This window comes from Mangifera indica, chromosome 2 (assembly GCF_011075055.1).
Source record: "Mangifera indica cultivar Alphonso chromosome 2, CATAS_Mindica_2.1, whole genome shotgun sequence".
In the NCBI taxonomy this organism is placed as follows: Eukaryota; Viridiplantae; Streptophyta; class Magnoliopsida; order Sapindales; family Anacardiaceae; genus Mangifera; species Mangifera indica.
In genome coordinates, this window is record NC_058138.1 from 4,550,460 (window position 1) to 4,563,303 (window position 12,844).

At 31.2% G+C, this 12,844-nt stretch overlaps 1 protein-coding gene across 8 annotated transcripts; it reads right to left on the reverse strand.

The window, feature by feature from the left end:
* Positions 1–932: 932 nt before the first annotated feature.
* LOC123209803 (probable disease resistance protein At4g27220) lies at positions 933–12,316 on the reverse strand. 8 transcript variants are annotated; one of them, XM_044627950.1, is made up of 13 exons: positions 11,424–12,316; positions 11,007–11,331; positions 7,895–9,279; positions 7,268–7,693; positions 6,329–6,883; positions 5,750–6,205; positions 4,518–5,219; positions 4,293–4,341; positions 3,479–3,679; positions 3,107–3,256; positions 2,087–2,997; positions 1,615–1,885; positions 933–1,309 (listed from the first exon to the last, which is right to left on the reverse strand). In XM_044627950.1, the coding sequence occupies exons 1-9, from the start codon at positions 12,072–12,074 to the stop codon at positions 3,645–3,647; spliced, it is 4,584 nt and encodes a 1,527-aa protein (XP_044483885.1). In that variant the 5' UTR covers positions 12,075–12,316; the 3' UTR covers positions 933–1,309; positions 1,615–1,885; positions 2,087–2,997; positions 3,107–3,256; positions 3,479–3,644. The 8 variants fall into 8 exon arrangements, with proteins under 8 accessions (XP_044483885.1, XP_044483883.1, XP_044483888.1 ...); XM_044627948.1 differs by having other exon boundaries at positions 2,087–2,267; positions 2,924–2,997; positions 3,107–3,679; XM_044627953.1 differs by having other exon boundaries at positions 1,615–1,692; positions 1,814–1,885; positions 3,107–3,679.
* Between the last annotated feature and the right edge of the window lie 528 nt (positions 12,317–12,844).

The window sequence follows — 12,844 nt, forward strand, 5'->3', positions numbered from 1 at the left end:
ATATTGATAGTATATATATATATATATATATATATATATATATATATAAAAGAAATTTTGTGTTGAAAGATTTAAATTTTTTTCCTTAAGATTTTGGAGGTTATATTTTACCTTCATCCATCTTCATTTTCGGATCTCCATTGTAATAGATATAATTCATGTCCCATTATCCCCAAAGTCTTTTTATTTTCACTTAAATAACCTTTTAAAGACAAATTATGTCATTTTTATTTAAATTAAATTTAAATTACCTTTAATTTTATTCAATAAACTTGAACAGAATTACTTTTTATTTTACTTGTAATTTACAAAAAAATCAATGAGATAAAAATTTGACTAAGTTAGGATAAGTGATGGTTTCCAACTAAAAAGTGAATAACAGATTAACTAAAATGAAAGTTTTTCCAAATTCAATTTATTGTGGAAAATGAGTGAAGTAGTAGAAGTAAATAAAGAATAAAACTTAGTTTTTATATAAATTAAATAAATTTATTTATATAAATTAAGATTGTAATTTTTAATTAAATGATGTAATTAATTTTTATTTTATAATTGTTTATTGATATTAAGTTATAAAAATAAGCTTATAAAAAAAATATATATATATATATAAAATATTATTAAAAGATAATTTATTGAAAAAAAAACATTTTTAAAAGTTAAAATAAAAATATCTCCATTGAAAATATTTAAAAAGAAAAAACTTCGTTGATTGTTAAAGGGTTAAAATAGAAAATTTTCTGTAGAAACATTTTGAATAACTCTGCCCTGATTTTGCCTCTTTGTTGTCTTCTGAATTGTCTCCTCATTATTTCTTGTTTTCTCCTGATAATGTGCCTGAGATCTTCCTATGTTTAATTCCTTTGCTTCCTATGTTTAATTGGAGACCTAACACATTACCATCTCATTAATGAACTACTCAATTTTACTTCTGTTATGAAAATGTTCAAGAGTTTTCATTGACTGAATAAAAGAAAAGAGCTTTCATTTGTTTATATACATTCTCTGGGTAATCCATGTCACTCTAAATCCAGGCTTTTGAAAATCAATCAATCAAACAAACAAACACAGATTACTCAATTCAGTTTTCCAGGAGAATGAGCAGAGAGTACTCAGTACTAACAAACCCTTACTGATTGATTCACGAGAGATTAAAGCAAGAAGAACAAGTTTGTTATCAACACAACATCGTATGGCCAAAACTTAGAAGAGTAGATTTTCCAGCTTCACTAACACCCATCAATGCTGTAAGCACACCAGGCCTTAATCCAGCAGAATATCAGAAAGCAGTTGGGAATTTCTTCTTCTCCTAAAACCAAAGGAAAGTAGAAGGCAAATTATACACAAAACATGCAAAAATGAGTGTATGAGAACTGATGCCTTAAAATATCATGCAATGGAAATAATTGTTTTTGAATGCAGAATGGCTAATGAGGAGTACTGTAGGGATGTCAAAATAATACTTCATATACTGAAATGCTACTAGTAAGAGTATCCTACCAGTTAAATAAGATAAGACACCAAAAAAAATAATGTCAAATATTAAAATGAAACAAAGACAACTAAAACAAAAATGGATAAAAATCTGAATTGAAAGTAAGAAATTGAATTCACCTTCGTGGGAGTATTCCTAGACTTTTCTTTCACAAGTTTACCATGAACGGAATCTTGACTTCCTTGAATCTTGTCCAACTTTTCTTGCAAAATCATCACACAAGATGATCAGGGGGCTGCATTTGAATTTTACTGGGTGAACAAACTTGGGTAGCATTGTTTCTTCTTAAGTTAATATATGATAACAGGATGAACTTACGCTTCAACAAACTCAAGGTCAAGATAAAGCCAATGTTGAAAAGTAAAGCCAAGCCAAACAAGGCGCCCAATGCTAGTCAGAAATAAGATTCATCAAAATTTAATAATCCATGGTTTTCAAGTACACAATGGTAGTGTTTCTGGGCAGCACAAACACTACCATTGGTAAAACTACCATCTGGCTTTAAATATAAGAAATAGTTTCGTTAGCTGACAAGATTGTTGCATATTTTTCTTGATTAGAGGAAAAAAAAGTGTTCCTATGAGAGCTCACCTTTTGCCACTGAGGAGCGAAACATTCATTTACTGAAAGGCCTATCTCTCCATATGAAGGAGGAGAAACCTGAAAACCCTACTTCAACCACCCTGGCATGAAGGTTGCAACCAATGAAATAGCACAAGTTTATCCTTTTCGAAGATGATTTTGATATCAAATTGGATAAGGTCCAAATAGTCTGTGTGATAACGAAACCACAAAAAATTAGGACTAGTATAATGCAAAAACACCAGCTATCATAGCAGCAGCCAGAGTCTGGCAGACGGGTGCCAACAACCGTAACATGGATATAAAGGCAAGGTGCACTACAAAAAGTAGAATGAACTGACAGAAGAACCTAAAATCACAACAATCAATTAGACATCAGAACCTCAGCCACCAGAAAGTGAGAAGCTTTCTGCAGCCACCACTTTTAAATGATTTAAAAAGGGATTTTAAACATATTGTTTAGGAATTTATATCCTGAGTATGTAATCACCTTCTTTTACGTTGCTATAAAAAATTTACAAAGCTAATCCTAAGAATTCAGTATACTGTCATTTTGGAGAATACTTGATGATAAGCATTCGATATTGGTGCACTGATTATCAAAAAACAGTTGTTGCAACATAACGAATCGATAAATAAGATGAAATTAAATAAAAAGGTATTTATGTATGAAAGGATACAATGTGCTTGTACACACAGCCATTGCAATTAAAACTTACCTCTCGACCTCAGGACTGTACCCAATGATGTAGTATCACATGTCCATGTCATGAATATTTCATACATGTAGCAACTGCATATACAACAATACATCTGATATAAACAAGATAAGTATGCTGAAGATACCTTTGTGTAAGTATCTACATCTGGATCCGGAACAGTGCCTGTCTTCTCTCTTTTACTGACTTTCATCATCATATCTGCACAAGCAGAAAAATAAAAAATAGCTCTGTACCTTACAACTACTCACGAGAATTGATTAGGTGGCTATGATTAAAACTTCATTGTATTATATTTAAGGAAGCCTACTTCCTCAGTTTCCAACACCAAGACATTGGGCTGCAAATTCAAGTGTTTCCCTCTGTCATCACAGCAATATGCAGATCTTGGCTTATATAAGCTGACGTTTTCAGGGGAACAAACTCATCCAACCAGTGACCATTGAAGGAAACGTTTCCCCTATTACCCGTGAAGAAAACAGAGACAAAATTGAGTATATTAGGAAATTAAACTAAGATAGCACACAAATACTATAGAGAAGTAAAATAGCTGAAGAGAACAGAAGCAGAACTGAGTAAATTAGGAAATCAAGAAGTTAAAAGCAGAACATTTATTGTAAAGAGAGGGTGTTTTATGAGTTAAAGAAAGAAAGGAAAAAAAGAGAAAGGGTGAAGTTATAACAGGGTATGGTTTTGCCTGAAACTTTCTTTGAGAAGACGAGTTTATTCTTTGGAGAGACAGAGCTTCTTCCTCGGAGGACATCTACTGCTGCTTTCTTCCTCATCTTCTATACTCGTCATCAGGTCCTAGTCCTCTTGTCCTCCTCCTGACAATACTTCGTTTATGTCTAAGAATCGTCCATTCGACTTGCTCCTTGATCACCTTTCACATCAACAACAAAAAAATTTAATAACAAACATGATCATTGATCAACATTGGGCAGTGATAGAGTTCTGATAACGACAAAAGTCTGAAGAATCTTCTATAGTGACATTAAACTTCTGTTAGTGTGGAAAAACAATGATAATTAAACAAGTGCAAAATTAGTAAATGAAAGGAAATTGCCATATTTGAGAATTCAAACATAGGAGACACTGAAGTAGGGGCCTGTGTTGGCGGGATCAAAAGCAAGGCTTCAGGAGTTGTTGCATTTGAAGGCATATAAGTGGGACAATTAAATTTCCTAACTTAAAAAGTGGAAAAGCAAAGTTTGGGTGGGAAATAGTGATTCATGCTTTTTTAATCAATAGAACTTCTGAAGGCAACGTATATATTCTTTTGAAATAAGTTCAAGAAGAAATGTTTATAAACAACAGTCAACGATTTTGAAAGGTTTATAGACAACAGAAGGTTGTTATGGCTCTGTAAAATGAAGCCACAAAGGCAGATTTTGTCCTCATAACATATAAAATAGTTCCTTTCTGTTATAATTAATATCATAGTTAACCTTATATATTCTTTTGAAATGTTAACTTATCTAACACCACACACTTACCATTTGACTTTTGCAGTTTGCTACCATCGGGACGGAAATCTTTCTCATTCTGTAAAGAACGGTACATAAATTTAAACAATAAGTGAAGAAAATTAATGCTACTTTTAGACTTTAAATGATCATAATTTATCAACATTGTTAAAAACACGATTAATTATAATTAACATTAAAAATATAATATTCTTAAAAATTATTCAAATATAAACTAATTAATTCAATAAATACCTGTTTTTTGTATTCTTGTTGTATAGTTGTATTCAAGTCATTATCCCCGATCTCTACCTCTCCGTCATTCTCATCTTTAAACTTGTAAATGACTTTGTCTAACTTTGGTGTGCATAAGCTTCCTTGACAAAAAATCCCCAAATTGGGGCAATCTTCTATAATTAACTCTTCCAATGATGGAAAGCTAAAGGAGTAATTCCCAAAGCAAAAACATGTGAGACTTTTTAACTGTTTAAATGACAACTTGTTCAAATTGTTAAAAACAATTTTAGTATTCGTTGTTCCATCTCCTTCATTTTCCACTATTTCAGTCAATATTTCACAACTTGATATACTCAGTTCTCTCAGCTGTACCAAACTTCTAATCTCTAAAGGTGTAATCAACTTCATTAATCTGCCGCATAAATTTACCCTCAAAACTTTAAGATTCTGGAAAGAAGCTAAGCATGACACTAGACTCATCAATCCCTCACAGCACCATACATCTAGAACTTCAAGATTTGGGAGATCACACACGCTCTTAATGTCTCTGTAACCACTGCAAAATAGCCGAAGCTCTCTCACATTTTCAAATTTTTGAAGGAGTCGAAGTGGAAAATTTGCTGAGGTATCCCGATTGATTGCAAAAGTTTTAGATTGACTTTGCCAACTAATATTTCTCTCATGATCATATAAGTCAAATATCTCCAAATTGAAGTTAATCTACAAATCCATCAAAACAAAATCCAGTTAGTTTTCAATAATCCTTATAACAGAACTTTAATTATTGCGAAGGACAAATTGCAGAAAAAAATCAATACAAGTATTTCTGAACATGATTAAATTAATGAAAAATGGTAATGCTATTAATTAAAAATTCCATGGATAAGTCTGAACAGATTATAATTCAATTTATTACCTGGTAGTATTCTCTGCCTATCAATTCACAATCTAAACCAGAAAGTGTGCTTGTATAGGTGATGAAAATCATTATATAAGTTGACCGATGATAGAATAAATCCAAACGAATAGGGAGGTTACTTTGGAAAATAGAAAATCTTATTATTACCTCAATAAAAGTTGTTGAATGATCCTAATGTTAATTTGTTCAAATCAAATAACCATTGATTTTTCTTAATTTTTGTTTCATGGAAAAATTGAGGTGGTAAGAATTCTATGATTAGATTTTTGAATAAACGTAATATATACAAAGAAATTTTTTTTCAAGAAACAACTAAAAAGGAGATTCTTACCACATTGTTCAAGAAGATAGATTCTGGATCTAAAATGTCACACTCAGTATCCATCTTGTTTTCTTTGAAGCTCAAGTATTTGGTACAACGTTTCACCTCCAACTCTTTCAACTTTGGCATTTCTATAGTGTATATTCCAGGGTAGAAGGCTATAAGTTCTGGTAGATCTTGAAGTTTCAATAAGGTTATATTTGGAAAGACAAAATGGACAACTGCATTTGCTTCTTCTTCTTTTGCAACAATTTCCTCCAAAACCTTGCAATTTCGTATTTTTAGCTGTTGGAGTTGGTGGAGGCTTTTGGCAATGGAAGATGGAAACGCATATTTTATGTTTCCACAATTCCACAAGAACAAGTGTGTCAAATTTTGATACAAGGAAGTTGGATGTTTATTGTAGCAAATCTTTGTAGAATTAACATCTTTCAATGTCAACAACTTCAAATCAAGGGAGATGTTCTGCAGTAAGTGTTATTAAGTAATTTAATATAAACTAATTGAAAAATAATTATTTTTTTCTTCTAAACTAACAAAACTTGCAAAGGTAAGTAAATATTTATACTAAATTAATTGAATACATACCTGGTTTTTCCTTTTATATAATCCTTGAATGGTTTTATTAAGATCATTCCCCTTATTCTCTACTTTCATTTTGTCATAATTGATTTTTTGTAACTTTGGAGTGCACAAGATTCCTCTACAGAAGGTCTTCATATGAGGACATTTTGTTATATTCAACTCCTCCAATGATGGGAAATTGAAAGTGTAATTCCCTGAGCAGAAGCATGTAAGACTTTCTATCCATTCAAATGATAGCTTACTTAAACTCTCAAAAACAATTTCAGTTGTTGCATCTTCCTCAATTTCTAATATTTCCATTAGCATTTGACAATATGATACTTTCAATTCTCTCAACTGCACCAAGCTTCTAGCTATTGAAGGTGTTGTTAAGTTAACGAACTCATGACAACGGTCAACATAAAGAAATGTAAGATTTTCAAATCTTGGAAAGAGCCCAAATGGAATATGTGCTGACTCATAATTGGAGATTTTAAGATCTTTATCTTTAGATTGACTCCGCCAACCAATCTCTTGCAAACCATCCGTTAATAGAAATATCTTCAAATCATGGTTGATCTACAAAGCCATAAAAACAAAATCCAATTAAGTTTATAATTATATTATTAAAATAAAAGTTTAATTAATGTCTGACCCTGTTTTACCTTTATTGATCTTTTAAACAAAAAAAATCAAAATCAACATTAAAATGAATAATTAAATTTGTGAATAATTTCCTCTTATTCACAAATAATTTAGTATTACTAAATTTGTTAATTATTTATGAAGACATATTTTGAGTTAATTATTAGTGAGAATTTTTATTTTTTACTTTTAATATTTTTCTGTAAGAAAAAGGGATGGAATTCTTAGAAACCACTGAGTCAATTGTTTGAATTTATGTAATATAGTATAAACAATTTTTATAAAAAAAACAAAAAGAATAAAATTGGATTCTTATACCTGTTGGTCCAAGCACAGGGATATTGGCTCTGATAAAAGCATCTTAAATTTATGACAACGTATCACCACCAACTCTTTCAATTTTGGCCATGTTGAAGGATGTATTACAGGAGAGAAATCTGTAAACTCTGGTAGAAAATGAAGCTTCAATTTAGCTACCTGCGGAAAGAAAAAATTGACAGTTGCTTCTGTTCCTTCTTCTGTAGCAACAATTCCTTCTAAAACAATACAATCCATTATCTCGAAGTATTGGAGTTGCTGGAGGCTTTTGGCAATAGTAGAAGGAAACACATATTTTATCTTTGTACATCTCCACAATATCAATTGTTTCAAATTTTGAAAGAAGGAAGTTGGAAGTTGGTTGTGCCAAAACTTTCTAGAAATAATATCCTTCAGTATCAAGACCATTAAATCAGGAAAGATAACCTACAATCAAAGTTAATTGTTGTTTCAATATTTATTAACTTATATGAGAAAAATTAAGAAAGAAGAGTACTTGATAATGAAATTGAACTAAATCTGAAAATTTAAGTCACTAGTAAAAAAGTGTTAATAAATGAAAATAAAACTAAAGGAAAATAAGAATATATATAATAGAGAAATACAAGAAGTTATAGTAAATCAAACCTCTTTATTAAAAAGCAATGTGATTTCATTGGATTGCAAATTGAATTTTGAATGCTCAAGATCGTCCTTGTCCTCATCATCTAAATATTGGGATAAGCCTAAGAGTTCCACATTCTTGATTCCATATAATTCTTCCAAGTAGAATGCAGGATTGAATTTCAATTTCAATACCCTCAAATACTCATCTTCATCAATTATTGGATGTTCGAACCAATTTCCCACTGACATTTTGTACCTTATAAGCTCTTTGGAAAAGAAGTCTTTAGGCAAAACCTTGTCATCTTCAATTTCCAATTCTAAACTAGTAAGGCTAGACAAGAGCTTCAATTCCTCAAGTACTTCAATCTTCCACTGAATAGGACATCCCTTTAAAAAAAGTTCTTCCAAATTGGATAATTTTGATATCACATTTGAAGCAACAACTTTCAAATGCCCACAATAGCTCAAATCTAACAACCTTAGTTGAGTCAATTGACCTATTTCTGTAGGCAACTTCTTAATAGAAGCATGTTGCAAGCTAAGGACCTTTAGATTCCTAAGCTTACCAATAATAGCAACATCTTTAATTTTGCTACCATATAAACACAATGTTTGAAGGTTTGTCAAAAGATCAATTGATGATGGTAATGCCAATTGTTGTAGTCCATCCAAATTCAACACTCTAAGCTTTGGCATCACTGTGAAGAAGTCTTCTGGGATTTCGAAAGAAGAGTTGCACATATTAGTCATATAGAAGTATTCAAGATTTGGACAATCCAAATTGTTAGGCCAAAGTTGATTAATAATATTACTACTACTAACTAGGGAGATTTTTGTGCATTTCCTAAGTTTGTCTCTATCCTTCCAATCTCGTTCAATGTCATTTCTCGTTGTAAACACATTGTGATCTACATATGCAATTGTTATGGCAACATCACGAACAATATCATGCATAGCAAATTGTCCACTTTTGAATCCGTCAAGTAACAAACAAGCATCTTTGAGGTCGCGAACCAATTTATCTAGTCTATTCCGTGCATCTTCAATTGTCAAATTAGCTCCTTCAAGTATATCCAAACACATAACATGTCTGAGCAAGTCTGATATGGAAGTATTATTTTCCAATAAACTGGCAATTAAAAAAGTTTCCTTTAATTCATCATCTCTTAAATACTTGTAACTCAAGGCAATCTTCATATAATCCTTTTTTAGGAATCCGGTGAACTTTGTTGGAGAAGGTGCTCTCAGTTCTTGCAACGCAACCTTCCAATCAGATGGATGACTCTTGTTTTTTAATGCTTTTGCCATTGTACAAATGATAATAGGTAAACCCCCGCATTCTTTGCATACATCATTTGGTAGAGAATGCAATCTATGTGTTTTGATAACGTTACCTGCAAAGATATCTAGGATTATACAAATTGATTTTCATTTTACATCCATACTTGGATTTAAAGACAATAAAAGTTCTAAATGTTGAATTTCACTCATTTCCAAATAAATCAATCAAAATTTTTTAGCTAAATGAATTCTTATTATCAGAAATATAACAATTTATTCCTCAAGGTTTGCAGAAAGTACAAAAAACACCCCAGTGTTACGGATAATAATAATATATTTACAAAAATGATATTACTTGACCAGAATACTAAGACAGACTGTAAGTTGAGTATTATTAGATTCAAACTCAATTCAATTGGATTTATGTAAGAATTGAGTCTGAGTTTGGTGAGCTCAAGAGTTGTAAGCTCAAACTGAACTTAAAATAGAAACGGTTGAATTAAGTTTAACTTTTATATATATATATATGAAGGGTAAAAGTGAGAAAAATCTAACTTCAATGTACAAATGATTGTGAGAATGTTAAAATCTATACATATATATATATATATATACATATCTACATATATATACATATATATATATATATATATATATATATATATATGAAGGGTAAAAGTGAGAAAAATCTAACTTCAATGTACAAATGATTGTGAGAATGTTAAAATCTATACATATATATATATATATATATATATATATATATATATATACATATCTACATATATATACATATATATATATATATATATATATATATGAAGGGTAAAAGTGAGAAAAATCTAACTTCAATGTACACATGATTGTGAGAATGTTAAAATCTATATATATATATATATGAAGGGTAAAAGTGAAAAAAATCTAACTTCAATGTACACATGATTGTGAGAATGTTAAAACGGACCTATTACATGCTTGAATATGCTGCAAGTGCGTGATTCAGATTTAAATATGAAGAAATATGTAAATCAATTAATATGCTTATCTTTTAGTCACTTAGCACAAGTGTCTGGTGTTCAGGTTGCAACTTTTGTTAGATTTCTTGCATGCCGTCAGTTGCTAATTGAAGTTTTTTGCTCAAAAGATCCTACATGGTTTCTGTAGAACAAACTCTTTTTAGTGAATGCTCAACTTTACCATGTGTGGTCATAGGTGTTTGAAGTTCAAACGTTGGCAACTAATATATTGATTTGTTGTTTTGGATTTGTTCTTGATCTTGATAAAATGCAGCAAAATGAATTTGGCAGAGAAAACAGAACTGGTTTATGGCATTGTCCAATATAGCCCAGGACATCAGAAGTGCACATTTCTAATAGGTTGCTTAATTTTGTAGTATTAGATTATACCACACTCTTACGTAGTTGTATTCTACAGCACAGACCAAAGGTTTCTCGACTATATATCTAAGACGGAACCTAGCCGAGTCCTTTTAGACTCAATTTATATTCCCACCAATACATTCATTAGCTTTTAGCTTGATGCAAGATGAAAATAAATGAATGATGATTTCATTTATTTATTCATCATACATTTAATATAACAATTCTTTTATTTGACAAATATAATAACAAATTACTGATTCGACAATAGGACATTCTCTTGCACTTAACTAACTTAAGCTAAACTGTCACTTTTCTAATATATAGAACTGAAATCATAATTAAGTTTATTTTTTAGCGACAAATAATTACTTTAATATTTTATTATTTACATCAAAACACAACATAGAATTAAAAAACAATAAAATTTATGAGTTAAGCAATAAAAGATACAAATAAAAAATTCATAATACCTGCCATCTTGGCAAATAGGTTCCAAGCATCTTCTTCATTTAAAATGCCCATTGTGAAATTATTTGTGGAACCCATCTTCTCCAGCACATCTAAATCTCTTGTTGTGAGTAGAAGTTTATTTCTTCCACGATCAATTTCGCGAGGAATTCCTATCATATTATCAAATTCTAGAGGTTCCCATATATTATCTAGAATTAGAAGGATATTCTTGTCCTTCATCCTTGAATACACCTGCTTTGCCATGTCACTTTCGTTTTTGAATTTCACACCCAAGTTGTCTGCAATTGTTGTTTGAATCTTTTTTACATCAGGACTTTCTGAAACCTGCAAAACCAAAAAAAAAAAATGCCCCTTTAGAACTAAAAAATAAAGCAAACCTCAACAAATAAACAATTTTATATTAAATGTTTCTTTACCTCAACAAAAACAATCTCCTCAAAGACCTTTTCCTTCTTAGCTTTCCTACCAAGTTCCTGCACAAGAGTGGTCTTCCCAAGACCACCCATCCCGTAAACACCAATCATGTACACATTCTCATCATTTAAAGCATCCCATACATTATTCACAGTGGAGTTTCTTGATTCAAAATCCACATAATTTTCACTAGATCTAAGCCAGATCTCCGGTGGATTGGTGGGATAGGAAACAGGACCCAATTCCTTTTCTTGCCGAAGAAGTGGATCGATATCATCCCGCTTTAATTTGAATGCTTTCTTGCTTTGTTTGTAGCTGGTGATGAAGTTGCGGCACAATCCGTTGAAACATCGAGGGTTGTTTGCTTTCGCTTGAATCAACTGCTCTGCTTCAGTAATGGTCTTCTCCACTTTTTTCTGCCAGTCCTTAACATTCTGTTTGATCTCTTCCACATTTCTCTCAGCATCAGTAACCTTATGCTGAACTTCGTCTCTTGTATTCTTCAGCTTGTCAACTTCTTCTTGGAGATTGTCAAAGTTGCACTTGTAGTTGAACAAGTACTTAAATTGACGGCAAATCGGAGCAGCCAACCACTCGGCAACTTGAAGGACAGGACTTACCACACCCCCAACACTCCCGGCAGCATCAACCATTTTTTTTAACTTTTTAAAAGTTTGAAAAACATAGAAGAGAAGTAAAGCAAATGAAAATAATTAAAATACACAGAAATTAAAAATAAATACAAGAAATGATAATTCTTTCTAGTAATAACGGAAAAAACCGAAAGCAAAAAGTTTTTTTTTTTTTTGGTTGAAGAAATCAAAAATATTGAAACAGAAATAAATAAAGAACTAGAAATAGGGCAAAAAGATTATGAAATAAAGAAAGTAAAACGGAGAAAACAACAGGGGAACTAGTTTCAAAGAGGTTTGTGAGTGAAAATATTTCTGAATGATTGAGGAGAAGAAAAATGAAGATGATGAAGAGAGATTACAGTGAAGAAGAGATTGATTGATTGTGAAGATTGTGAAGATTGATTTAACTTTAATTGATTGATTGTGGAAACTCACCGTGTGAACGGAATTATACTTTGGCCAAAGGACTTTTTCCCACCCAAAGTATTCTTTACTATCAAGTTTTCACCTTTAACTATGAAAATCTCAAACACTCACCTATGGAGAGTTAAGTTTGTTAGTTTCAATGGTAAAATTGTTATTTTATCTGTAATATAAAAAATAAATTAAAATTTAATCTGCTTTCCCCCCCAAACCCTAAAAACTAAAGTTTACCCCTAAGCTAAGTTTTAAAAAATGACATTTCCACCCTAAGGTTTAGTTCTCAATTCCCGACAGTAAATTCGACGTCATTGCCGACAACGAAGATTCCTTGATGCATCACTATACTTCGACAATCTCTCTGCCCT